The sequence below is a fragment of the Giraffa tippelskirchi genome, chromosome 10 (assembly GCF_054371585.1).
Source record: "Giraffa tippelskirchi isolate mGirTip1 chromosome 10, T2T-mGirTip1v1.2.pri, whole genome shotgun sequence".
NCBI classification, from domain to species: Eukaryota; Metazoa; Chordata; class Mammalia; order Artiodactyla; family Giraffidae; genus Giraffa; species Giraffa tippelskirchi.
In genome coordinates this window covers 10,261,236-10,289,102 of record NC_137284.1, presented here as the reverse complement: position 1 = coordinate 10,289,102, position 27,867 = coordinate 10,261,236, and the positions used below count along the sequence as shown (strand labels likewise).

At 56.0% G+C, this 27,867-nt stretch overlaps 1 protein-coding gene across 46 annotated transcripts in view; it reads right to left on the bottom strand.

Annotated features, from left to right (window-relative positions):
• Window positions 1-27,867, bottom strand: part of RAB3IL1 (RAB3A interacting protein like 1) — a 48,724-nt gene that overhangs the window by 2,381 nt on the left and 18,476 nt on the right. For 2 of the 46 annotated variants that reach the window (XR_014067519.1, XR_014067522.1), the window contains exons 2-11: window positions 7,775-8,027; window positions 7,358-7,453; window positions 7,196-7,273; window positions 6,066-6,284; window positions 4,546-4,674; window positions 4,338-4,450; window positions 4,028-4,051; window positions 2,586-2,685; window positions 1,091-1,270; window positions 225-422 (exon numbers count right to left, since the gene is read on the bottom strand). Coding sequence is in view for 21 of the 46 variants with exons in the window: in XM_081536664.1 (XP_081392790.1) it covers window positions 2,586-2,685; window positions 4,028-4,051; window positions 4,338-4,450; window positions 4,546-4,674; window positions 6,066-6,284; window positions 7,196-7,273; window positions 7,358-7,453; window positions 7,775-8,027; window positions 19,463-19,517; window positions 20,255-20,372 (1,185 nt within the window). In the remaining 25 variants the exon portion in view is untranslated. Of the gene's footprint in view, window positions 1-224; window positions 423-1,090; window positions 1,271-2,585; window positions 2,718-4,027; window positions 4,052-4,321; window positions 4,451-4,545; window positions 4,675-5,377; window positions 5,525-6,065; window positions 6,285-7,195; window positions 7,274-7,357; window positions 7,454-7,774; window positions 8,028-8,367; window positions 11,510-16,273; window positions 16,485-19,462; window positions 19,615-20,254; window positions 21,025-27,867 lie in introns of those variants that run through there. The other 44 variants (XR_014067518.1, XR_014067523.1, XM_081536663.1 and 41 more) reach the window with 35 other exon arrangements.

Here is a 27,867-nt window from a genome sequence, read left to right as displayed (position 1 = left end):
CTGAGGCCCTCAGCTTTGCCTAAGGCTCCTCCATGCCAGGCCCTCTACAGGGCACTGGGGACCCAGGGCTGGCTCAGATCTGACCCCGGTCACAAAGACTCAAACCCTGGAGAGGGTGCTGTTGGTGCCTTGCCCAGGCCCCCTCCCCCAGGCTGGGGTTCCACCTCCCCACAGCTGAGAGTGCTGGCTGCTAATCCCCCCGGCACCCCAGTACCCTCACAAACCTGGGCCAATGACTGGCGTGTGGGGTATAAAAGGCCACGCCCTTGCCTCAGGGTAGAACCCACTCTGGGCTGCAGGGCAATGAAGTCAGACTCCAGCAGAGGCCTCACCTTTGCCTGTCCCTACTCCTGCCTCCCTCCCTCGCCTCCTGAAAACTGCACACACTCTCCATCCTGGGCTCTGCTTCTAGGGAACCCAACCTAAGACAGGGTGGAAGACAGCTGGCAGTTGTGCTCACAACTGCCCCTACTGAATATCCAGTGCTTTGGGGGAGGGATGTCAAGTGTGTGTGGGGGGCACCGGCTGGGGAGTGGAGAAAGCCGAGGGAAGGGTGATGCTCCTGCTGGACCCTCAAACACACAAGAGCCCTTGCCAGGAGGACAGAGTGGGTGCGCTGGGTTGGTGGCCCTGGCAAAGGCAGGGAGGTGGGAGAGAGGCCAGCTCAGGGGATTAACCCAGGGTGGCTGAGGCGCCGCCTGGGAGGGCTGAACAGGATGGGGTAGCGCAGGCCAGAGGAGCTCAAATCGCAGGCCGTGGTGTTGCCTAGTGGCCAGTGAGTGGACCCCTGAGTAGGGAGGGGAGGAGAGCAGTGGTACTCTCTCCCCAGGGCCGTGATTTGGGGACAGAACTCTCTTCTTCCTCTGGATTCCACACTCCTTGGTCTCCTCAGGGTGGGGTGGTGGTGGTGGTTTAGTCGCTAAGTCGTGTCTGATTCTTGCGATTCCATGGACAGAGGAGCCTGGCAGGCTACAGTCCATGAGATTCTCCAGGCAAGAATACTGGAGTGGGTTGCCATTTCCTTCTCCAGGGGATCTTCCCAACCCAGGAATCGAACCCGGGTCTCCTGCATTGTAGGTGGATTCTTTACCAGCTGAGCTACAAGGGAAGCCCCTCAGGGTGGGGACCACATCCTAAAACTTCACACCCTTCTCCTCTCCCATCCTTGCTCCGGTCAACACAGCAGGCGTGTGTAGGCCTGGAAGAACCGATGTTCTAGATGTAATTTTGTAGGCCCAGGAGCGTCTGGCATGGATCTCCTGGTTGGGATCTGAAAGAACAAAGAGGGGACTTCCCTGATGGTCCAGTGGTTAAGACTCAGTGCTTCCACTGCAGAGGGCATGGGTTCCACTCCTGGTTGGGGAACTAAGATCCTGCAAGCCACGGGGTATGGCCAAAAGTGCACAAAGGGGGCCCATGGCCACTGAACAAGACTTTGGACACAGACGCAGAGGGTGAAGGCTGCAGCAGAAAGAGACTGGATCCAGGATGGGGAGATCCGAGGTCTAGGCTGAGTGGCCCAGGGTGCACCCCCTTTCCTTTCTAAGGTTCAAGCTTCCTCTCTGTACTGGGAGCTCAGCTCACTGCTGGGAAGATTCACCAGGACACCCAGGCTGGGCTGCCCTGCAGAGGCGTCAGGACCAGACGAGCTGCCCTGGCTGGTCAGTCTGCTGCCCGATGATGGCAAACAGCCTACTTTAGTCCCATGAGGCACCTCTAGAAGGTCAAGGGGAGGAGGTGGTTCCTCCAAGAGGGCCTTCCACACTGTGTCACCTTTACACCAAGCTTTGGAGTTTTCCACACTTTTGTTCTTCCCAGTCTTCCTCACTGTCTTTAAAGGGACAGAGGAATGGGGTCCACCCATCCCACCCTCATCCCAGCTGAGTGAGGTCCCTTGATCATCCCAGCTGAGTGAGGTCCCTTGATCCAGCCTGGGTCACCCGGCAGGTGAGGGCACAAGCTGGGACTCCTGGAGGTCCCTCGGTGCCCATGGCTGACTGTCAGACAAGCCTCAGAACCTTCTTTCTCCAAAGCCTGGGGCTAGAGCCAGGGGTCAGGAGCGTGGAACTTTCACCTGAACTGTAGTGTCACTAGAGTGATTAATCACACTAATCATACTCCCTTGATTAGGTTACATTGAATGACAGAGGTGATAGGTGTCATTTCCATGATTACTTTTCAACAAGCAAGAAAATGGCTACCTCAGTCCTTCAACCACAAGGAACTGACTTTTGCCAACAGCATATGAACTCAGAAGAGGGCCTGGATCTCTAGAAAGGATGCAGCTGCTGACACACTGACTGCAACCCATGAGACCCTGAGCAGAAGACCCTAAGCTGTGCCTGGACTCCTCACCCAAGGAGTCTGTGAGATAATTAATAGATACCCCACTAAGTTTATGGTAACTTGTTACACAGCAGAAGCAAACAAATACACCTGGCTTGGCTGTGTGGCCCAAGTCAGTCTCTGCACCTCTCTGAGCCTGTGCCCTGATCTGTAGATTGTAGGTTGTGCAGCCTGGGGTTCAGAGTCCCAGCGCAGGGAGCCCCTAAGGAACCAGATCACACTCCCACTGGATGACTCACCCTGGCCCGGGAGGACGGTGAGATGTAGTAATGGCTCTCAGAGTCCCCAAGCCGGATTCGGTGACGACAGGCGCAAGCCAGCCCACTCAGGGCGCATGTACTGTGAAAAAGCAGAGGGGGCCGTGGGGATGGCTGGGGCTCACCCACCCAGTTCAGCAGCCAGAGAAGGCAGAGAGAGAGGGCAGGCAGACAGACATCAGAGTGGAGGCTGGCATCCTCTCCCCTAGCCCCAGCTTTCCAAGGAGCCTGGAGCCCAGCCAAGGAGGGGGCAGTCCCAGAAGTCCCCAGAGGAGACTTTTAAGCCAAGCTGGACCCCATCTCTAACTCCCTCACCTCACCCCTGTTGGACAGGAGGGCTTGGTCAACCTCAGGCCAGGTATACCAAAGCTCCATCCTCTGCAGCCCCTAAAAATGCCCCCTCGCTTCTTTCTTGGAACCCTGAGACCCAGTTGCCCCTTCTTCCAACTAAGCAGGCATCTTCTCTCTCTTCCACTTAGGTCACCAAGTCCCCAGGCTCAGTCCTGCACCAGCAGGACCTTTGGCCTGGATGCCTTCACTCATTCCAACAGCTCTCTGCCTCATCTCTACCCTTATCCTCCATGTTACAGCCAGGGGCTACTCCCCAAACCCACATCTAACCCCCTACCATCCCCTACTGCCCAGGAAATAGTTATGGAGAATCCCAAGTAAAGGGAGTTTAAATAGGCTCCTTGGCTGCAGGACTTATCAGAACCTTTGCTGCCTCCAGGATCCAAACAGGGAATCCTCTTTTCAGGCAATGTTAATCGATGATCTATGAAATGCTGGCTTTAGTGGGTTAAAGCCCAAACCTCATTTGAGGCCCTTCACACACTGGCCCCATATGCTGTCCATGGCCTGAGCCCCAACTCTGTGCCTATCCACCCAATGGTGTTTTCCATTAATATTCCGGCTTCTCATACCTTTACTTATTCTGTTGCCTCTGGCTCAAAGGCCCTTCCCTGCTTACATGTGTACATGTTTAGCGCTCAGTCAGGTCTGACTCTTTGCAAACCCGTGGATTGTAGCCTGCCAGGCTCCTCAGTCCACAGAATTCTCCAAGCAAGAATACTGGAGTAGGTAACCATTTCCTTCTCCTGGGGATCTTCCCGACCCAGGGATTGAACCCACATCTCCCGCATTGCAGGCAGATTCTTTAACCCCCTTGAGTCATCAGGGAAGCTTGCTTCCCTGCTTGGCAAACTTATTCATCCTTCAAAACCCAGCTCAAATGTTCCCCTCCATGACAAGGCTCCCACTGTGGGCCTCCCTCACAGGCTCCATTGCCTGCCCTCACTCCGTACTGGCAGCTTAGCTCTGACGCTGGCCCTGCCCAATGCCAGCTAAGCAGCAAGGAGGACCAGACCCCAGGGCCCTTAGATAATTGTCAGGAGGAGGTGGAGTCAACAAATGACATCACTTACGTGTCAATCGGGGCCCGGAACCCACTGCGAGAGAGAGGGAGTGGAGAGGGAAGCACGTCAGGCCAGCCAGGATGGGGAGACCCCAGCTCCAGGACTAGAGGCGGCATCTCGGCCACAGATGCCTCCTTGCCCTGCGTGGGTGCATCCACTGTCCCTCTCTGGTAGGGTGCCCCTGCCCACCCTGGGGTCTCACTGCAGGACCCAGCAGGTAGCCCTGAGGTTCAGCCCTCCCTGGCCACCCCCTTGATGCAGCCCAAAGCTACGCGGGCCTTTCCCAGGGGGCAGGAAGGAGGCAGGGCGCTAAGCTTACTTGGTGCGACCACACTCGACGGCGGCCACCTTCACTGCGGGCAGGGTTTGTGAAGCCACGGGCTCGATGGTGAGCGTGTTGTCCTCCACGGCAGCCCGGACGAGGGCCGAGAGCTGCGGCAGAGCAGGGCGGCGGAAGGAGACGATGAGGGGCTGGCCTCCGGCCACGGGGCCGGGCCCTCCAGCAGGCTGCCCTCTGCCCGCCTTACCTCCTGCATGGTGAAGTCCAGGCAGGGGCCCACATCCTCCCGGTACACCCTTTCCAGAAACGGGGAGGTCTTGTCCAGGGTTGGCGATTCCCTCCAGGCCTGGAACTCTGCAAACAGGGTCGTGTCCACCTGTGGGGGCGGGGGGAGCCGGGTGGGGGTGTCAGGGCGCTGGCGGGGGGGGTGGGGGTGGGACCAGCATAGCAGAGACAGGCAAGGCCCAAGGAGGTGGGGAGCCAGGGAGGATGAAGCTCAGGGCCTGCTGGGCCTGAGGCCGTGCAGGGGAGCCAAGTCCTAGAGAAGAACTCGTCTTTTCCCTTTGCACTGCAGAATTTAGATTCAAACTCCCAAGTTTTATTTCTGGGTGCATTTTCAGTTTCTTGGTACTAGAGAATTAGAGGTGGGCCCGGGGTATTGGGCTTCCCTTGTGGCTCAGCTGGTAAAGAATCCGCCTGCAATCCAGGAGACCTGGGTTCGATCCCTGGGTTGGGAAGATCCCCCTGGAGAAGGGAAAGGCTACCCACTCCAGTGATTCTGGCCTAGAGAATTCCATGGGCTGTATAGCCCATGGGGTCGCAAAGAGTCGGACACGACTGAGCGACTTTCACTCACTCCAGGGTCTCACCCCAAAGACCCTCACTGCCTCCTTGAGGAGGGACAGTTGAAGAGTGACCCTGCAGGTACCCGGCAGTACACATGGGGGCCAGCTGGGACCCACAGCACACACAGGCGTGTGCACATGGAAGGGAACACACACAACTTGCCGGCTACCCCAGGGGCACATGCAGAGTGAGAGGCTGGGGGGTGGGGGGCGGCCCCTCTCCAGAGCCATTACCTGTCGGGAAAAGGAGAGGGAGGTAGCAGAGGTGAGGCCCACGGGCAACTCCCCAGGCGGGAGCTGCCAGGCCGGCTCGTAGGTGAGGTGAGCCGCCTTGCTGGGGACCACGCAGAGGAGCAGGGAGAGGAGGGGAGGCAGCCCCGGCTGGGCCGGCAAGACAGACAGACAGACGGATGCACAGAGAAAGACAGAGGAAGGAGATGTTAGAGGCCAGTCGGAAGCTGAGAGCTCAGAAGGGGGCGGAGAGGCTTGGCCTGGGCCTCCTCCCTGGAGGCCTGAGGCAGAACGGAGCTGGGGCCACCTGGGCCTCAGAGACCCCAGGAACCCGAATCTCACTACAGTCCTCGTGGGCACGCAGGGCGTTTTCTGGGTGCAGCCCTGAGCTGAGCTCCTGTGGCCGCAGGAATTCGCATTTACATGAGGAGACTGAGGTGCTTGCTGACAGGGGCTCCACTTGCCCAAGACCCACAGCCAAGGACATCATAGCCGTTTTTCCGCCTGGACAGGGACCCACAAGGAACTCACCCGGCCCTCATGACCAGAGGACACAGAGGCCCAGAGAGGGCAGGACAGGCTCCTGGTCACACGGTGGGGGTCAGGCGGGTCCCCACTGGGCACTTCTGTCTGCCTGACAGGGGGCACTGGCTCCCTTTACCGCAACCACTGCCCACCCGACGCCCCTCACCTCTTTGCCCTCCTTGTCTGGGGTGAGGATGTGCCCTGCAACGGGGCACACGGCAGGGCAGAGGGCACTGCTGGTGCTCTTATGGCGCAAGTGGCCCTTGCGGGGTCCGGCCTTGGTGGGGCTGAGCAGCTGTGGGTGGAGCTCACGGTTGGGAGACGCTGGTGTGGACGTGATGACCAGTGTCTTCAAGGCTGTCACCTCTGCCTGTAGCATGTCAATCTGTCCAGGATGAGACAGCCGTTAATGTTAGCCCAGGGCTGATGCCACCCCGGCTGCCCTACCCCAGCTCAGGACAGTTCACTCTGTGACCAGCACCTAACCCTACCCGTGACCCTTCGAACAGCCTCTGAGGTAGGGGCTGAGATACCCATTTTACAGATAGGGAAAGTAAAGTGAAAGTATTAGTTGCTCAGTCGTATCTGATTCTTCGCATGCCCATGGACTGTAGCCCACCAGGCTCCCCTGTCCATGAAATTCTCCATGGCAAGAATACTGGAGTGGGTTGCCATTTCCTTCCCCAGGGCATCTTCCCAATCCAGGGACTGAGCCCAGGTCTCCTGCATTGCAGGCAGATTCTTTACCGTCAGAGCCACCATAGATGGGGAAACTGAGGTTCAAAAAGGAGATACAGCCTGGCGAAGGTGATCCTAGAAACCAAGACTCTTGAGGTGCATGGGTATGGGAGCTGGCTGGGCCTCCCACTGACAGGTCCCCAGGAGCCAGAAACAAGCCTGGCCCTCACATTTTTGCAGATGGGCAAACGGGCTCCAAGGGATAAAGCTACTTGTCCATGCTCACACAGCCAGACTGATGTTGCTGCTGTGTAAAGGGGGTATGGGAGGAGGGAAAAGAAATTACAGGGGCCACAGGATCTTCCCAGCCCCTGAAAAGCCCCCAGCAAGGTCCCCGTGGTGCAGTGGAAGCTCAACCAGAGGCCCAGATCGCTGGGCCCTCATACCAGCCGGCACGTTTCAGCGGGGTTGTCTCAGACCTCTGCCCCTCCCTGCTGGGCCTCGGTTGGCTCATCCCTGCTGGCCCCCCTGGCCACGCCAGGGTCCGATTAGGTCTCAAAGGCTAGCGCTTGCAGGGCTGGGAGGTGGGCAGGAGGTCCGTGCTGATGAGGGCCTCACCTTGCCCCGGGCCTCCTTCAGCTGCTTTTCTGACGCTGCCTGCTTCATGTTGGCTTCTCGCACCATCTTGTGGGCTTCCTGGGAAGAGGGCAGGCTCCGCGTGAGTGGGGGGCGCGATGGACGCCCAGCAGACCCATTCCCTACTGTGCCCCGGGCCCGCACCTCGAACAGACTGGCTGTCAGCTCCTCCAGCTCCTGCTCCAGCTGTTCCCGCACCTTGGACAGCCGCTCACACTCCTCATCCTTCAGCTTCAGCTCCTGGGGAAACGAGGCGCCATGCCCGGGGGTCACTCCACATGGGCCTAGGGGCCCGAGCTTGCTTCCTCTTTGAACCCCAACTGTCAGCTCGTTAGAGCTTGGGACCGGTTTTCAGGGACGTCAAGACTTATAAAAGTCATTTAAAAGTCACAGGAACTGTTTTTGTTTGCGCTGCCCTCACGCCCAGCACAGGCCTGGCATGCAGGTGGCCTTGACAGGACGGTGACATCTCTGGGTGCTGGGTGAGAGCCCGCGGCTCCCAGGCTGGCCCCTTGTCTCCTCCCACCCCACCTCGTGTCTCACCCTGCCCTCAGTGCCCACCTTCTGCGCTTTATGCAGCTCCTCCTTCAGGAACTCCGAGCCCTTCTCTCGGATCTCCATGGAAGAGCTGCGCAGGCGCGACACGTCCAGCTGGGCGGCTGCAGGGCCCTCCTCGCCTTGGGCCTCCTCCCCTGCAGGGGTCTCCGGCAGGCCTCCCAGGGACTCCCTGTGGCTTTTGCAGGGGCCCACGCTCTTCCAGGGGACTGGGACAGCTTCAAGGGGCGGCGGGTGGCCCTCGTCCGGGTGAGGCTGGCTGCAAGGCAAACAGCAGATACAGGGTTGGGTCCTGAGGCCTGGAGAACTGAGCCCAGGGACCAGCCCTGGGCAATGCACCTGCAACCCTGGGCCTCAGTCTCCCCATTTGTAAAATGAGCCATCATTGAGGTTGTCACAAGGGCAGAATGACCAAGCAAAGGGTCTCCTGGGGACAAGGACAGGACTCATTCACCTCTATCAACCACCCCCTCCAGGCCAGGACCACGTAAGTGCTCAGCACACAGCAGGTACTTGTTTGCCCAGCAGACACTATAAATGCATCCATGTTGACAGCCTGAGTTTCTCCTACAAAACTGGGACAATCCCAGTGGCCCTACCTCAAGGGCACTGAATGGATCAGTTCAATTCAGTCGCTCAGTCATGTCTGACTCTTTGCGACCCCACGGACGACAGCACGCCAGGCTTCCCTGTCCATCACCAACTCTCGGAGCTTGCTCAAACTCGTGTCCATTGAGTCGGTGATGCCATCCAACCATCTCATCCTCTGTCGTCCCCTTCTCCTCCTGCCTTCAATCTTTCCCAGCATCAGGGTCTTTTCCAGTGAGTCAGTTCTTCGCATCAGGTGGCCAAAGTATTGCAGTTTCAGCTTCAGCATCAGTTCTTTCAGTGAATATTCAGGACTGATTTCCTTCAGGATGGACTGGTTCGCTCTCCTTGAGTCTCCAAGGGACACTCTGAATGGATCAGCCTCAGTACGCAAGACCTTTAAGTGGGAACCGCCTTCATTGCTAGCGCTCATACAAATTTCATGCAGATTCACTCCCATTTAGGGTGGACCATAGAGGAAGGACCCAGCCAGGGCAGGCAGGGCCAAGACAGGAAGATTGTGCAAACGGCCTGGGAACGGCAGCCCCACTTCCTGCCCACTGGACGGTGTAGGGAGCAGTCCCAGCTCTCCGCTTGGTCTGCCTTGTGACCTCAGGCAAACAGCCTCCCTCTCTGCCCGCCGCCACCCCTGCCCTCAGGACCCTCCTCTCCCTGAAGCCAAAGACCCTAGAGGCAGTGGGAGGTGGGGGCCACCTGCCTCTGCCCCCTGCAGCCCCCGTCCCCTCCCTTCTATGCTGTCCCTTCGCAGCAGACCCTGAGGAGGGAGGGAAGGAGAAGCCCGGACAGTGGCGGTTTGTGCCAAGACAGCACCTCTGGACTTGCTCACTCAGCACAAGCTGGCGGCGTCTGAGCCAGCAGCTTCTGAGTGTCCCTGACGGGGCTGAGGATGAGGGGGTGCTGGGCTGCTGATAGCAGTGGGGAAGTGCAGGGGAAGGAAGCCAAGAGGGGCCCACACAGGAGAGAGGAAGGCTCACGGGTCATAAAATTCAGGACTGCAGAGCGGAAGTAAGGCAAGGCTGGGGTCTGTCCCCTGCATTCTAGGACAGTCACTAGGCAGCCTCTGAACCTCAGTTTCCCCTTAGGAACACCAGGCACACAGGGACCCTAGCAATGAGCCCGTTCCCATCCCTCCACATGGCCTGGTCCAGCTGCCCAGCCTGGCCTGCCATATGCTGGAACTGGCCCCGAGGTTCCTGGCTCTGGGTCCTGCCTTCTAGGGACAGGGGGCTTTGATGAATAAAGTGGGAATGTGCACCCACCACTCCATCAACAATGTTTATGCCAGATGGAGTCTCTCCTAATACCCTTGTGTGTTGGGGGCGGGTGTCTCATTGGCAAGGGGGCCCAGGAAGCTTAAAGGGCTGTGGCAGTGCTATGGAGGCCCCAGGCTGGGAGCTGCACGCAGGGGACTTATGGGGGGCGGTCTTCCGCCCATGTTATCTCATTTAAAACTCTCCATAGCATTTGCTGTATTGTCCCCATTCTACAGTTGTGGGACGGATGCTCAGAGAGGTGATAGGACTTGCCCAGGGTCACACAGCTAGTCGGGGGCACTGGTGGGACAGGCGGCTGGGTCTTCAGCCCAGGCCCAACGCTGGCCAGCCACAGCAGACAGGCGGGTGGGGAGCAGGCGGCAGAACCGTGCATCTGCTTGGGGATCAAGGGCCACTGGGCTCCCAGGCAGCCAGGAGACTCCTCCTTGGCTGTGACAGAGAGAACTGACCCATTTTTAGCCCAAACTGCCTCCTAGAAGGGAGTCCAGGACTGGGGGAGCTGTGGCTGAGAGCATAGGCTAGTCAGGCACAGCCGGGTCCATGCCAGGTTCCGACCTGGGGTCCACATGAGCCCCTGGGAAAATCACTGAAATTCTTTCAACCTGCTTCCTTGCCTGTGGGATGGGGATAAAACCTGCAGGGGACTCACCAAGAATCTAGTGAGGAAGTCACTGGCCACGGCCCCAGGGAAATAGTAGGGCTGTCTGCACCCATGTTTGTCACGCACCCCACCGCCCTCACCATTTCTGCCCAGGCTCTGTGTCCTGCACCTGCAACCCGAGACCCTGAGGATGCACCCATGGGAGGAGCCTGGAGACCTGGGGCCCAGCCCCACTTCCTCAGTTGAGAGGATGGCCATAATCACTCAGGCTTGGTGGGGACCCCATCACGGGGCTGCCCACTACAATAGAATGAGCAAGAACTATAGGCCAAGGGCAGGGGGTGACTTCTAGGGGCAGCACAGGGCATGATCTCAGGTCTGAAGACACCTAGCCCTACAGCAAGGATCACCCTGCCATCACCCATACCCCCTGCCTAGGGGACAAAGAGAAGGAAATGGCAACCAACTCCAGTATTCTTGCCTGGGAAATCACATGGACAGAGGAGCCTGGCGGGCTACAACCCACGGGATCGCAAAGAGTCAGGAACAACTGAGAACGCACAATGGAGATGGAGGGGACCACAGGCCACCAGCCTCTCCCACAAGGCCTGAACTTCATCCACCAGTGTGGTCTGGGTCTCTGGCCACGGGCTGGGGATGTGTCCAGAAGCCCCCCTCTCCCAGCATTTTCCTAACGGGCTCACCTGGCCTGCTGCTGGGGGGATGGGCCCTTATTTTGCAGCCAAAGGAAAGAGTGTCTCAGGGAGGCCTTGAGACAGAGCGTCTGTGATACCCATCCCACTCTCCCCAGTGGAAAAGTCCACGAGCAAATCCTCATGGCAGAAAGCGTGGGGACAGCAGGATCATGCCATGGTCACCAACTTCCCTGTGCCTGGGCCAGGGGTGCAGGAGCAGAGGGGAGGGCCCACCCGGGGTGCAGGAGCAGAGGGGAGGGCCCACCCTGCACTGGAGTCTGCAGGACCCCCCCCCCGCAACTGGGGCCGTGGGGCCTGCTCCTGTGACTCAAAGTTCAGATGAGAGGGACCCCAAGCCCCTCGGGTCTACCCAAGCCAGAATTCGCTATCATCCATACACTTCAGCACCAGAAGCCTGAAAACTCGGGTGCGAGCCCTTGTAGGGGTGGGGAGCTCACTCCTTGGACAGCACGGGTTACCACTTAAGTCCTTCTGCCCCGCCTCTCTGCCCCCAGTCCAGGTGCACGGCCTTCTCCTCAAACCTTCTCAGCCGCCATATTCCCTGCAGAAACAGAGTTCAGTGTCCAGGACACGCCGCAGGGGCCACTGGGACAGGGTCTGCCCCAGGGAGGGAAATAATGAGTCAAGGTCAGGGGTAGGTGGGGGCGGCCAACATACCCCACCCCAAGCCAGCTCCGCAGCCTAGAGCCCGGGCAGTTCATACAGGAAAGGCCCCACTGGGTCACTTCCCCAGGAAGCATACAGGCAGTGGGGGCGGGAGAGTGGGGAGCAGTAACTGCAATCCTTAGCCCCTAGGCCACCCCTGGGGTGGGGGTGGCCAGCAGGGCTTTCATCCCTAACTAGAAAAAATGGCCAAATGAGGAGCGACCCTGGAGGCTATGGTCCCCAGTCACCCAGCAAGCCTCACCAGGACAGCCTGCCATGCAGTCCTTCTGCCCTCCCCCTCTCTGCCCACCAGTGCCCAGGTCACCTCTGTGAGTTAAAGACTAACAGGGCACAGTGAGTTCATTTAAACAAGCAGGGGAGGAGCCAGCGAGGGAAGCGCTGAAAACCACGGAAGGGAGACAGTTGGGAGGGCACACAGGGACCCTCGCCCTCTGCCTGGGGCCACCAAGCCCAGGATCCAGGGCGGCTGCAGCATCTCTGGTCTGCAGGAATCCTGACCCAGGGAACAGTGGCCCGGTTAGGAAGCACGCTCTGAGGACACTAGGCTGACAGCCAAGTGACTCCCATTCAGGGGCCGAGGGGATCCCAGCAAGGGTCTCATGTGTTGGCCAAGTCTTCAGCTCCAGACCCAGATCAGATTCCCAAGCTCCCGCTCATGTCCATGCCAGCCCACTACCCCATGTCTCCATGTGTGAACTTACGATGCTGCCACAGCGAGAGGCTCTCCCCGGTTCGGGTGAACGATGAGGGACCCGAGGTTCAGAGAGGGACGGCGAGCTGGCTGAACACACACAGCAAGGAAGCGGCAACGGGGGAACTGAACCCAGAGCCCAGGCGGTGGTGCGTCATGTGAACTGTCACCCAGAAAATCAGGACCCGAGGAAAGGGGATGAATGGTGGTTTCGGAGAAGTGAGGCGGGATGCAGACGGGGTTTTGAGGAAGTTTGAACCAGTGCCCGAGTGGTGCTGGGGATGGTGGTAGTGGTAGGGGGTTCCACCCAAGGCTGCTGTTCTAGCCAGGCAGGCTGCAGGCTAGGAGGGGACATGCAGAGGGGGACGCACAGAGACAAAAGACTTCTGGCTGGGGGGGGAATCAGTGCAGGGCCAGGGGCTGGAGAGGGGGACAAAAAAACGCTAACAGTAATTAGTATAATTAAAAATGAAGGACGAGGTGAATGACAACAGTGGTGCCCAGGACAGGAATGAGGAACTGGGAGGGGGTCTTTCAGGGAAGGAAAGGGGGGTGGCTGAGGCATTTGGGAAGTGGTGGCTGAGGGGAGGCACCAGCCCAGAGGAAGCAGCTACAGCCCTGAGCCTGGATGAGGGGATGGGTGGCAGAGGAGCTGAGGGCCAGGAAAGGAGGGTTGCAGAAGAATCGGAGAACAGGTCACAGATGGGAACAGAGGAATGCCGAGAATTGAGGAAAGCGGGACCCCTGGGGTAGGAGAGGGTGGGCCTGGACCACTCCGGGAAGGGGGAAGCAGCTGTGTACCTGGTAGGAAGCAAGAGGGCAGAGGAGGAGGAGGGCAGGGACAGCTTCGGGATGGTAAGCAGGGAGCTCAGAACACCTGAGGCAGGTGGGCCAGGCCAAGCCTCTCTGGGCCACAGCTCCAGGGTTGCCCGCCCAGCCCAGCCTAGATGTCTCCACTGGGAGCCGGCGCAAGGCCCAAGAGGATGGAGGGCTCCCTCGACAACTGGGGCAGAGCAGGGCACACAGCACGTGCCGCATACTTGCCTGTCTGGTCCTAGAAGAAACGGATACCCCAAGGCCTCAAAGACGCAACGTGTATGCAGAAGCACCTATCGTGTGCCAGGCACGCCACCAGCCCGCCCTCACGCAATCGGCACAGATTCTGGCAGCAACATCACCACGCCCTCTTCTCATCACAGCTGAATTCATTTTGCTCCCCTTCCCCCACCCTGTTGGGCATAAATCCTGTGCAGATGCGAGGAGAGTCTAGGACAAGCAGGACATTCTTGAGTGTCTGAGTCCCACAGACCAGTGTGGGCCGATTAACGGCAGGAAAGCTATCTCCACCTGTTGAGCGGGGAGGTAGGTAAATCGTGGAGGGCTTCCAGGAGGAGGTGACAGGGACTGTTGTACCCTTTTACCCTGCTCTCGACCCTGGAGCCCCTAGGCTCCAGACGCCCTACTTTAGATGCCATTTCAGAGCCCAGAGCTCCCTGTGACACCTTAAAGCAGGACCTCACAGATCCAATCCCCTTAGTGTAGCCAAGCCCCAGAGCAGTTAGGTGACTTTTTCAAGATCACACAGCCCATCTGTAGGCCTGCAGCAAAGACACGGTCCCCCATCCCTGGGAGGCTGGGGTGGTCTCTCTCATTCCTGGGCAGTGCATCAGAGCCTGTCCTCCCCCAGGGATGGATATGATTACCCCCATCTGGCAGATGGGGAAACTGAGGGGCTACACGCACATGGCCACTTAGTGGCAGGAAACTAGCCCAGAACCCGAACTCTGGCCTCTGATGACCAAGTCTCAAGTGCCTAGTGCTGTCTTAGCAGCAGAAGTATCCCAAGTATCCCACCATCCTCACCCCATCACTTCGGAGCTGGCTAGGCATCCAAGACTATGGGTATGGGACTCTGGGGGGAGGGGGACAGCAGCTCTGTTTCAGGGGAACCACCTCTGAGTTCTGAGTTCAGGGACCATACTCAAGAAGTCCTAAGGAAGAGGGTCCACTCGAGCTCCTGTAGAGTCCTGTCACTGCCACCCATCCTGGGGGAGCGGTCCTGGGTCCAGGGCCAAGAAGGTGAACTGGCACCATGACCTGGCCATTAACAGAGCAGTCATCCAAGACACGCATCTCAGTTGTCTTCAAGAGACATCAGTTGCTTAGCCAGGGTCATCGACTCCTCACCGCTCCCCCCTCTCCCAGTCTAGGAGGAAGGATCCCAGGTATGTACTTGCCCAGAATTGTCACAGCAGCTCAATCAGTTACCTGGGCAAGCGTGGCCCAAGCAGTATCCCTCCCCACTGCTGCTGGGGTCCCAGGACAGCAGGCTCCCAGTGGGTGCTAGTAGCTTGGCTCCTGATCCTTCAATCCTTATCTCCAATAACCAAGTGAGGGGTCCATGAGAAGGCAGCGCTCACGGTAACCCCCAAACTCTGCCTCTCAATCCCCAAATGCCTCATTCTGTCTCATGCTTTCCGTCTGTATCTATGAAGCACCTAGTGTGTGCTCTGCACCCGGCTAAGCCCTGGGGAATCCAAGTGAGCCACACTGAGCATCAAGTGAGGATCAGCTGGAGAAGCCTGGTCCATCCAGAGGGTCCTGGGACTCTGATTGTGTCTTTAAAATGAGCATCCATCTATTGAGAGGTCCCAGACTTGTTCGGCAGGCCCAGCCTGGATGCCTGTGGGAAAGGACATACTCTGGGCCTGGATCAGTCCCACCACACAGCCTAGAGGCTCAGAGCAGTGAGGCCATGTGCTCAGGATCACACAACGACTCGGGGGCTGTGTGTGTGCCTGGGTGCACCCGATGCAAGGGGTCGCGAGCTCCCTCCACCCAAGCTCCTCAAACACGGTTAACCCCCGGCAGGATCACTCGAACCTCTCCAGCTGTCACCAGCCCACCTCTCCCTAAGCTCAGTCTCCTTCCCCCAGGGCACAATTCCAAAAGAATCCACACTCTGCCTAACTCTCTCCCTTTAAGAGTTCTCATGCCTCTCCACACCTCACCCCTACCGGGAACCCATTCTCTCCAGCCCCTTTCTGGAGATGACTCCCCCCATCCCCCCATTTCTCCCCTAGCATCTCAGCTCCAGCTTTGCTAGGTGCCATGGAGTAAAGTGGATCCAGCCTGCATCAAACTCCCAGCCTGCCAGCCTCTCCTCTGGGGCTTCCCTCACTCCCCAGCTGTAGCTGGGAGGAGCCCTTTCCTGGGACCACCCATCTGGCTGGTTCCACCCAGGAATACCAGCCACCCCGACTCTGGCCACATCTCCGTCAGGACCTGGTCCCTCCAGGCTCGTGAGGAAGAAGTGTTTACCCCACTTGGTGAGAAGACGGCAGCCTTTCTGCATATACAGGGAAGGGATCCCACATCAGGTCACCCAGGGACCTTTGAGCATCACTGAACAGATATGGGTACCAGAGCCACTACCCACGGCCCAGAATCTATGCTGCCGGCTGCCAGCCTGCAGGCAGGTCCCACCCCACACCTCTGAGCCCGGCACGCACCAGGAGCCCCAGACGGAGGTTGACCAGCTTGGAAGCCAACTTAACACAGACCCAGTCCCCCATTCCCCCAATGCACTGTGTTTCAAGGGTTCACCCAGCCTGGGGGGGCGTCCTTCCTCTAGATGCTTTTCCCAGGCTTTCTCCGGCTTGCATTCCGCCGCCCACTCCCTTCCCCCAATCTCACTTGCGCTCCCGACAAGCTCTGAGGAGTTGGTGCTGTCACTTCGGGACGGTCTACAGCTCACCCTTCACACTCCCTGCCCCGCAGAGAAGCCCCCTGATCGCTCCAGGCCGGGTGTCCTTCCACCCCCAGTCGCGGGCAGGGATGGGGGCGCAGAGCACCTCCCGGTCAAGGCGCACACACGGCAGGGACTCCCCCTCACCCTCACTGTCCCACCCCCGGAGGCAGCCGCGGCCCAACCCAGCGGGGACCTACCCGCTCCACATCCCGGCGCCTGGGGGCCCGCCGGGCCTCGGTTCCCTGCGCCGCCGCGGCAATCTCCCCGCTAGCTCCTCGCGCCGTCCCCGCCCGCCGCCGACTCCGCCCGGGGCCCGCCGGGCTGCCCCGCCGCCTGTCAGTCCTGCCCGCTGCCTGTGGGTCTGCGCGGCCCTGGCCCCGGGTCCCGCCGCGACCCTGCCCTCGGCGGTCACGTGGCCGAGGGGTGGCCCGAGGACACGTGCCCGGCCCCGCCCCTCCGGCGGCCGATGCGGAGAACTCGCGCGCGCTCCCGGCCCAGCCCGGCTCGGGCCGCCCGCCCCGGACGGACAGTGCGACCGCCGGAGGCTGGGAGGAGCCGGTCCCCAGCACCCCGCGGCCCGCGCGGCTCTCGGATGCTCCCAGCTGACTCCGCTCCGCCCAGCGCCCCGCAGCACCCTCGCAAGACCACCCTTGTTCAAGCACCTACCATGGCTCCAAGCTTTCAGCTCCCAGGTTCTTAGAGGATGCCCTCCCACCCCCTCCCTCTCACCCGGCCCTCTGGCCATCACTCCTTCCCTGGGCTCCTGCTCCGCAGCAACATCCTTTCTGGTGAGAAGGGGGCTCACCCCCAAACCAGTTTTCTCCCTCCTGCTGAGTGCTTATTCTGAGGGAGGCCTCACCTTTGGCCCAAGTCTCCAACCACCCCCCCACCTCCAAACTAGGGGGCCTCCCTTCTAGTTCTGAACAGATTCTGCCCACCCCTGCCTTTGCCCACCATCTACTTTCTGGGGGAATCACACCCACCTACCCATCCCCCAACACATACACCTGTCCGGTCCCTCATCTGCAAATTCCCTAAACACTGGTCTAGCCTGTCCCTCAACCCCTCTGTCCCTGTGTCACTTATCTGGAGCCCTGATCATCGGCTCGACTTCAGCCTGGGGCTGATTCAGTGAGAGCATAACCCCGCTTCTCCTGCCAGGGACTGTGGCTCCCACCCTTCTTGTCTAGAGGAGGCCTGGGAGGCTGGGAGGAGCTATTTCTCTTTCATATTGCTAGAACTTGGGGCACTACGCTCAGACCCAGAGCTGGGGTGGAGGCCCTGAGTTTCTCGGGTCTTCATCTGGGGACACACATGTTGTTCATGCATGCATTCAACTCATTGGACTTGTTGGAAAAGACTCTGATGCTGGAAAAGATTGAGGGCAAAAGGAGTCCCTTCAATAGAGGATGAGATGGTTGGATGGCATCACTGACTCAATGGACATGAGTTTGAGTAAACTCTGGGAGACAGGGACAGGGAAGCCTGGCGTGCTACAGTTCATGGAGTCGCAAAGAGTTGGACACGACTTTGCAACTGAACAACAACAATGCATTCAGCCACCCCTTCTGAACACAAACTATGGGCCATATGAGAGCTGGGGACCCAAAAGCAAACTGCATAGACACAGGCTGTGTCCTCCTGAGGCGAGGAGGAGGACGGTCCTCAGTATACATGTCCTCAGTATTGTGGCGAGATAGACAATGGGGACCTGCACTCCCAGGGCACACCTTGCAAAGTGGATAGTGTCTTAGTTCAAAATAGAGAACCACAGACCACTGGAACAATGGATCCAGTGGTTAAGATTCCGCACTTCCACTGCAGGGGGCATGGGTTCCATCCCTGGTCAGGGAACTAGGATCCTGCATGTTGTCTGGTCGGGCCAAAATGAAAAAGAGAGAGAGAGAGAACAGTATTCCTTTCCTAGGTGGCAGGACTAGGAAGGAACAGGAACGGGGCTTGGTGAGTGGAGGGCAAGCCAGACTTGATACCTTGCTCTCATGCCCCCTGGCACCTTGTGCAGTGAACCCGACTTGTGCAGTCAGATCTCTCTTCCTTCACTGTGTAGGGCGTTCGTTTCCACCACTGTGGTTTCCCAAGGGCCGCGACCAGCTGCTCCTTGGGTCTGTGTTTCTCTACCCACTGCAGTGCAGTCCAGCCCAGGGTCTCGCCCAAAGCAGCTGTCATTATGTTTGTTGACAAATCCTTCACCGAATAAGTCTTGAGCAACTGCTGTCTTCCTGGACCTTGGTCTGCTCACTCTTGAGGGGAGCGGGAAGACTGACACAAAAGGGGCTCAGGACAGGGAGCTTACCCTCCAAGTTTTCACAAGCCCTGGCAGGAGATAAGACCTGGTCCAAGTCGTGGTAACCCAGACTGGTGGGAGATAACGGGTGGAGGGGGTGTCAGCCCAGGGCTACAGCCCCCGGGGAAGAGTCTTCAGCCGGGCAGACCCTTGAGCGAGGTTTTGAAGGACAAGTGAGGAGTCACTGTCACCACCCTCATTACTAGCCAAAAATATCCCGTGATCGACGGAGCTGCTTAGGACTCCCAAGGCCTCACTAGCTCCTCCCACAAATGTTCCTCGGTTGAAAACCATGGGCTCAGAGAAGTTAAGGAACCTTCTGGATGTCACACAGCCAGGGAAGGAAGGGCTGTGGCCCCTTACACCAGTTTCCTGAAAAGACAGCCCAGAAGCCACAGGGCTGTCTGGAAGCGGCAGATCCATGCTGTCAGGCAACGAGGGGAGCCTATTAGATGCCTGGCAGCCAGTGGAGAGGGAAAATAAAAGGTGTGTCCTCTGCCCCCCAAGTCACCGCCTTCCCCAAACGCCCCCTCTCACCCCTGCCATCCCCAGCCTGGCAGCCCTGGCCACAGACCCCATCCGGGAGAGACTTGCCAGCCTGGATGACCTAGGCACTGGATCTAGACTTCAGTTCACTGTGTGACCAAAGATGAGTGTCTTGCTCTCTCTGAGCCTCTGATGCTACATCTGTACAACCACCAAGTCGGAGGAGACAAATCAGGGCCCTCCCTGGTGGCTGACCTCGTAGAAGGCTCCTGAAATTCCTCCTAGTTCTATGCTTCCCAGGTGGTGCTAGTGGTAAAGATTCCGCCTGCCAATGCAGGAGACGTAAGAGACGCGAGTTCAATCCCTGGGTCGGGAAGATCCCCTGGAGGAGGGCGTGGCAACCCACCCCGGCATTCTTGCCTGGAGAATCCCATGGACAGAGGAGGCTGGCAGGCTACAGTCTATAGCGTCGCAAAGAGTCAGACACAACAAGTGACTTAGCAGCAGCAGCCCCAGTCTGGAGCCCCGCCTCTCCCCCTCCCCCAAGGCCCCTGCTGAGTGGTGAGATTCTCCCTTCCCCAGGTCAATAGCTCACCTGTCTGTGTCCCAGGGCTGCTCTCCTAAATTCCACTCGAGTGCAGGGCCCAGACCTGATGGAGCGTAGCGGACAGTCCCTGAGCTCACCGCCAGGAACACAGGACATTTTCCTCGGGCCGGGCACTCAGCAGGCTTCTCCGCAGGGTCCATGGCTGGAGAGCCAGACCGAGGGTCCCTCTGGAGTCGGCCGGGCGGGGAGGTGGCAGGAGCCTTCTCCCCACCCCCAGGCTGAGGCTCACACTAACCTTTGCTATCTCTGAGGAGCAGCGGCCTGTGAGGGAGGCGCCTCTCCAACAGGCCTCTATCTCCTTAAACCCAGTAATTATTAACTCCCATGGCTCAGCGGGCAGTGGACGATGCCGGGCTCTCCTCCCAGGGAAGGTGAGATACCTCAAAGGGAGGCGGGAGCCTCACTCTGGCGTGCCCAAGGCCTCAGACTTTTCCAAGGCCCGTGGCTGGGGCAGTCTGTCCCCTCCCCACCCAGGTTGGCAAGTTGGAAAGAGCTTGTCCAGCCCCGGCCCTGTCACTGGCTGGCTCTGTGGCCTCGTGTAACACTGCCGCCACCCCGGCCTCCCTGTGGTCCCTGCCCTCAATATCCCCTTAAAACTTTTGTGTGTTAGTCACTCAGTTGTGACCCCGTGGACTGTAGCCCGACAGGCTCCTCTGTCCATGGGATACTCCAGACGACAATACTGGAGTAGGTTGCCATTCCCTTCTCCAGGGGATCTTCCCAACCCAGAGATCAAACCCAGGTTTACTGCATTCAATTCAGTTCAGTTCAGTCGCTCACTCGTGTCCGACTCTTTGTGACCCCATGGACTGCAGCACACCAGACCTTCCTGTCCTTCACTATCTCCCGGAGCTTGCTCAAACGCATGTCCATCTAGTCGGTAATGCCATCCAACCATCTCATCCTCTGTCGTTCCCTTCTCCTGCCTTCAATCTTTCCCAGCATTAGGATCTTTTCAAATGAGTCTGTTCTTCCCATCAGGTAGCCAAAGTATTGGAGTTTCAGCTTTAGCATCAGTCCTTCCAATGAGTATTTAGGATTGATTTCCTTTAGGATGGACTGGTTTGATCTCCTTGCAGTCCAAGGGACTCTCAAGAGTCTTCTCCAACACCACAGTTCAAAATCATCAATTCTTCGGTGCTCAGCTTTCTTTATAGTCCAACTCTCATATTCATACATGACCACTGGAAAAACTGTAGCCTTAACTAAATGGACCTTTGTTGGCAAAGTAATGTCTCTGCTTTTTAATATACTGTCTAGATTGGTCGTAGCTTTTCTTTCAAGGAGCAAGCGTCTTTTCATTTCATGGCTGCAGTCACCATCTGCAGTGATTTTGGAGCCCTGAAAAATAAAGTCTGTCATTGTTTCCGTTGTTTCCCCATCTATTTGCCATGAAGTGATGGGACCGGATGCCATGATCTTCATTTTTTGAATGTTGAGTTTTAAGCCAACTTTCTCACTCTCGTCTTTCACTTTCATTAAGAGGCTCTTTAGTTCTTCTTCACTTTCTGCCACAAGGGTGGTGTCATCTGCATTGTGGGCAGATTTAACTACCAACAAAAGGGACCAGTCAGTGTAGCAGTTAGGAGGAACACAGACCTGTAGTCAGACAGGCTGGATTCAACCACTTCCAGACATTTGGGCACTTTAGCCTCACCGTGCCTCTGTTTCCCAAACTATGAAATGAACCCTCACTCTCTAAGGCACACCAGGCCAGCTGCTGTTGCCTAGACATGGCCTGTACGCCCCTCCTTCCCACTGTCCTCACAGTATCCCCTTCTCTGCAGCCTCCACTCCATCATACCCCTCTCTGATAAACTTCTTTCTTTTGCTCATATCCCCTCCTCCAGGAAGCCTTCCCCTCTGGGTTGCTTTTTCCTCTGCAGGCACTGGACTGGAGCCCTCAGACACATGGTCCACCTTGTGTCATGACGAGTGTCCCAGGGCACCGTCAGACGCCCCTACACGAACTGAGTGACCCCATGGGCAGAGGCTGGCCTGCACTCATCACCAAATCCTCAGTGGCCCTTTGCCTGGCACACAGTCAGCCTCAATCCACCCATGCGATGGTTTGAATGTTCCATCTTATCTCATTTGGCCTGAATTCTAATCTGGAGTTCTGCCATTCCCTGGCTGTGTGACCTTGGGCATGTCACTTCACCTCTCTGGGACTCAGTTCTCACAGCTATAAAATGGGGACAACTCTCCCCTGTGAAGTTGTGAATATCAGAGAAGATAACATTCAGATAACTTCCCTGGTGGTCCAGTGGCTGAGACATCAAGCTTCCACTACAGGGGATGTGGGTTCAATCCCTGGTAGGGGAACTAAGATATTGCATGCTGTATGGTACAGCCAAAAAAAAAAAAAGAAGATGATAACATTCATGAGATGTCAGCCACAGTGGAGACTGAGTTTCCTGTTGCCTTCTTCCTTGCTTTCCCTCTTCTTTCCTGTTAGCCCCTGAGTTCCTGCTGGGAGAAGCTGCTAGTTCCTGACTAGCAGTCACACCCCGCCTGCCCTGTGGATGGATAACAATATCTCCCACTCAGGCTCTGGGCTTCGAAGCTCTCTCAGCTTAATGCAAACCAGATGCTGGCCTTTCTTTCCTGGCAGTGAATTTTCCATGGCCTGTTCCCAACCCCTTCCTGTTTTTGCCTCTCACTGATCCCCCTGCTAAATTCTCCCGTGCTTCCACCTTCCTCTGCAGGGCAACCTCTGGGCCCACCTGGAAACAATTAATGAAAAACAGGATGTGTGAAGGAAGGGGAGGGGGTTGCCTCTCCATCACCCTGACATGGCAGGGGACGAAGGGGCTGAGCCTGGCTGGTGACAGAGTGTACAGGCAATGGTCCCACTCTGCCAAATCCTAGCCATCCTCTCTGAGGGGAAACTGAGTCAGACTTGTTCTGGGGATTGTCGAGAAAAGTCTTGCCACTTTCTAGACTTTTAGGCACAGCTGGCACTGCAGGGGGGAGCTATGAGGACCTTGTCCTTGGCCGTGACTTAGGAAAATCAGAGGCAGAAAAAGCCCCAAAGTCCCTTCTGTTGCAGGTGAGGAAAATGAGGCTTGGAGACTTGTCCCGGGTCACTGGTGGGTCAGACCCATGAGGCAGCCAGGTCTGGGGCTGCTTGCCGGGAAAAGCTGTTGTCCTAACGCTGCTCTCTCAGTGTCGTGACCGCCTGCCCTTCCCCTGGCCACCGCACCGAGCCCAGTCACGAGGTGACGCTCACGAGGCTGCCAGAGCCCGCTGCCACCTCCCAGGGCGAGGTGGCCTCACGCACCTGGATCCTCCCTGCCAGGGGAAGAGCATTGCCTGACTTCTTCCTTCCAGTTTAGCAGGAGGGCGTGTTGGGGGCTCTTGATCCTCTTGGCCCCGCGAACCCCCATAAAACAACCCATGGGCTGGCCCTCCGAGTGAGAATGCAGCCATTTCCATGAAAACAACAGCCCCACGGCTCCCTGAGAGCCGGGCTCTGGCCCCTCCCTCCGCCAGCTGTGCAAAGTGTTTGGACAACTGGATGGAATATTTTGCAGGGAGAGTCCTCCCCGGATCCCTGAGCTCAGATTTCAAGAGGAGGGGAAAGAGAGGATGCTGGCTCCAGAAAGAGGCTCAAGAGGTCATTTGTGGGCTTGAAGGCCCCCCCGCCCAGGCCTGACCAATACTGCTGCCTGCCCAGCCCCCCGTGTGGTGGGGAGCTGGAGTCAGGCCCCTGGAGGAAGGACAGGACAGAGGGTGGAGGCAGCAGAATGGTGTCAGAGGTTTGCTGGGGCCAGTTGGGTGAAGTCAGGCCCAGGGGACAGTCTGGGCTCAGGGAGTGGCTGGGCCAGGACAGCGTTTTGATCCCACGACCACGATCGGTCCACCTACCACCACCCCCACTTAACAGATAGGGCGGTTGGGGCCCAGAGGGGGAGACGCTTATCCCAGGGGACTCAACATGCTGGGTGTAGAACTGGGCTGGAACCCAGGGCTCCTGACCCTAAGCTCACTCTTCTCACTGTCCAGCCTGTCCCCATCCTCACCCCCAACCCCCAGCACACGCACACACCCCAGCCAGTGAATTGTCATCCTTGCTCTCCCCAAACAACACAGGCAAAATAACCTACTTGAGCACAGTCCTGTAGGTTCACGAAGAATACACAGACTCTGAGCTCCCCACCAGCCGAGAGTGGCACTAACCCATTGTGAACAGGAGGGGAGGCCTTGAGAGCCAGGGTTCCTGTGCCACCTCCTGCTCTGGGCCTAGAGCTCCCCCCAGGTCTCCCACTGCAGCTGCCCAGGCCTTCCAGAGCCCCTTGAGAAGACACACAAGTTCTAGACCCAACTGTCAGGAAGATAGTCTGAGCCTCAGTTTACCCACCTTAAAATTGGGAGGATTGCCCTTGCTCTGCTTGACTCAGCATCATCCCAAGGGCTGATGGTGAGGGGCAGAGCACGTTGGGCAGGGGAGGGGGGGAGGGTCCATTTTGGAGACTTAAATATCTCCTAGGGATAAAACCACTGAAATTCACAAGTCCCACCAAGGTGCCTGGAGGCCTGAGCTGGATTACTTGAGGTGGAACCTGTTTGCCCACTCCATGCTCCAGAGCAGGAAAGCTCAGGCTATCTAATGGAATTAAAACCAGCCAAACCTTGAGGGCTTCCCTGCTGGCTCAGCGGTAAAGAATCTACATGCAATCAATACAGGAGACTGCCTGCAATGCAGGAGACAAGGGTTTGATCCTTGGGTCAGGAAGATCCCCTGGAGAAGGGAATGGCAACCCATTCTGGTATTCTTGCCTGGGAAATCCCCTGGACAGAGGAGCTTGGCTGGCTACAGTCCATGGGGTTGCAAGAGTCAGACATGACTTAGTGACTAAATCACTACCACTACCACCAACCTTGACGGACAAATATGATTGGGAGAGAGTATGACTCCAGGGCAGCTGGTGACTCCCTTTTGAAATGGCTGCATGTGAGATGGGGACTATGCTTGGATCTTTGACTTCATGATATCAGACTTAGTTCACCCTGGCAGCCACCCATGTGCTCATTTCATTGCATTCTGTCTGCATTTTAAAGAGCACTCCCTGGTGGCTCAGATGGTAAAGAATCTTCCTGCAAAGCAGGAGAACCAGGTTTGATCCCTGGGTGGGGAAGAAGAAGATCCTGGAGAAGGAAATGGCAACCCACTCCAGTACTCTTACCTGGAGATCCCATGGACAGAGGAGGCTGGTGGGCTACAGTCCATGGGGTTGCAAAGAGTTGCATGTGACTGAGCAACTTGCACATTTTAAAGTTGAAGAACTGAGATCTGGAAAGGTTAAAGGTTTTGGCCATAGTGAACAAGGGGAGGAGCTAGGGTTTTCATCCAAATTTGTCTGATTCCAAAAGCTGATGATCTGAGACTTCCCTGGTGGTCCAATGGTTAAGACTGAGCTCCCCACGTATTGGGCACAGGCTCGATTGTCGGGATCTAAGATCCCACATGCCTTGCAACCAAAAAACCAAACCAAAACAAAACATAAAACAGAAGCAATATTGTAGCAAATTCCATAAAGACTTTAAAAACCGTCCACACTGTACAGCAACTAAGCCCATGTGTCACAACTGCTGAATCTGTGTGCCACAACGACTGAGACCCACGTACCCTAAAGCCTGTGCTCCACAGCAAGAGAAGCCGCCTCAATGAGAAGCCCCAGCAGGGTAGTGAAGAGTAGCCCCCACTTGCCTCAACTGAGAAAGCTTGCACAGAGCAATGAAGACCCAGTGCAGCCAAAAATAAATAAATAATTTTTTTTAAACTTTAAAAACTGTCTACATCAAAAAAAAAAAAAAAAAGAAAGTAAAGAAAAACACTGGGAACCGAATAAATGTGCTTGTTCATTCAACAAATATTTAATAAGCACTTGTGCTGGATACTGGGGAGATATTAGTGGATATATAAAGTTTTTGCACTCCTGCAGAGTACACAGTTTGGGGAGGGTGTATAGAGCGATTCAGATATCTTAAGTTTTTTAGACACTATGTGACAGGTACAAGGATGGGAAGTATATTGAGGAACTCCTAGACTTGGGGCCTGGGAAAGAGTTTATGAGTAGGAGTGAGGGCTATTAAAAGAGATGAATCTGGTAAGGGAGTCAGAGGCTAGATCACATAGGGCCTTGTAAGCTGGGCAAGGAGTTCAAACTTTATGTTTGTTTTTTTTTTTAATTGACCTCACCAAGGAGCTTGTGGGATTTTAGTTCCCTGACCAAAGATCAAACCCAGGCCCTGGCAGTGAACGCACTGAGTCTTAATCACTAGACCACCAAGGAATTCCTAAGGAGGTCAAGCTTTATACTTCAGGAAAAAAGGGAGTCATCGAAGGGTTTAAGCGGCAGTGATGTGATCAGATCTACAAGTCCAAAAGATGGCTCCTATGGATGTGTGTGGAATGGACTGGAGGATTTCTGCTTTTCCTCATATGGTGGACTTAGAGCAGTGAGGAACTTTCTTGCTATAGAAGAAGAATATCCCACAGAGAAAGGCCATGATTCCTTGAGGCCCTGTTGTCTTCCAAGATCTCCAAAACCACTCCCTGACCCCAAAAGAAAGTTCGAGTAAGGAGGCTAGGGAGAGGTAGGGGAGCTGGATCTCAGACAAGGAGGACTGAAGTTGGTGGCACCCTCTGGCTCCTGGCAGAAATAGACACAAATGTCCTTTGGAGGAAAGTGTCCAGTTTTAAGTTTGAAGGATCCATTCGTTAATATCAAGCAAAGAGCTCAGGATCAGCGATCACCAGCGCAGAAGGAGGCTAGTGCTAAGAGTGGGGATCAGAATAAACAATGTAACAGAGTTAGATGCTATGAACTCCAGATATTCAGGCCTTACATACAGTATAGGAAGGCTGTGTATGGACTTCAGATAAACAACAAGAGATCATCAAAGAGAACGAAACAGATTTTTGAATGACCAGAGGAAGTCTAGATAGAGACATATATGTGTGCGTGCATACTAAGTCGCTTCAGTCATGTCCGACTGTTTGCAACCCTATGAACCATAGCCCACCAGGCTCTTCTGTCCACGGGATCCTCCAGGCAAGAATGCTGGAGTGGGTTGTCATGCCCTCCTGCAGGGGATCTTCCCCACGCAGGGATTGAACCCGCTTCTCTTAGTCTCTTGCATTGGCAAGAGGGTTCTTTACCACCAGCACCAGCTGGGAAGCCCCCTAGCATTGGTAGTAAAGGCTAAAACATGAAGTTCTAGATCAAAGCTGATTGAGAAGCAATTAGGTGCCTGTCTCCCCTCCCTTACTTCATGCCACTGTGCAAATTCCCCTGAGTCTAGCGTAAGACCGGAAATTTGTTTTCTAGAGATGGTAAAACAGAGACTTTGCATCAGTAACTGACTAAGGGGATTAAGTGACTGCATACAAGTTGGAAACTGACACTCCACCCCCCACCTCCCCAATCCTCTTCCCTTACCTGGCAGTCAGAACCCGGGCAGTCAGATTTTTACCCTCCAGGCAGCAGGTGGGATGAGCCTTCCCTGGGAACTCAGGCCAACCCAAAAGAGGACTAAAGACCCTAAGATTAGTGTTATCTATGAAATGCCCCATCAGGACACCATACTGGGAAGGTCAAAGTCAATATGCTTAGAGCTTCCCATCAATTTTTAAGCTCTCATTCTTAATAATGAGCAGACAGCCAAGAACTCTTAGACAATGAAGGAGAACCTCCAACATGAAGGAAATCAAACCTAGTAAGCTGAAAGAAAGCACTTGCAAGAAACAGAGACTCTGAGAAGGAAAACAAAACAAACAAAAACACAAAAAGCAAAACCCTTCATTAATATCCTGCAGAGAAAGAAAAAGGTATTGCACTCATGAGATGAGAACATGAATTTATAGAAATGAACATTGAGAGAACAAAAAGAAATCTTGGAAATTAATAGTGTTTTAAAAATATGATGGCAGAAATTAAAAATTCTGAAGAAAGGTTGAGGGAATACCCATCCACCCCCCCCAAATAAAGAAGTTAAAAATATTAGAAAATTCAGGGAGAAATTTAGGAAGCTCAACATCTGCATTATGAGGATTCCAAAAAGAGAGAATAGAAGAAAATGGAGATAAAGAATGAAATAAATAATTTAAAATCATTTTCCAAATTGAAGTATATGATTTTTCAAAAAGGCCCACATTGTGCCTAGTAGAGTCAATGAAAGCACTAAGATACATCAGTGTACATTTTCGGGAAACTGAGGACAAAAAGAAAATCTTACAAATTTCCAGAAACACAAAAATAATCACAACGAAGAATCTAGAATCAGAATGGATTTTTGACTTCTCAATGGCAATAGCAGAAGCAAGAAAACAAGGGAGAAAAATGCCTTCAAAAGTCTGTGCGTTCTTAGTCGCTCAGTTGTGTCCG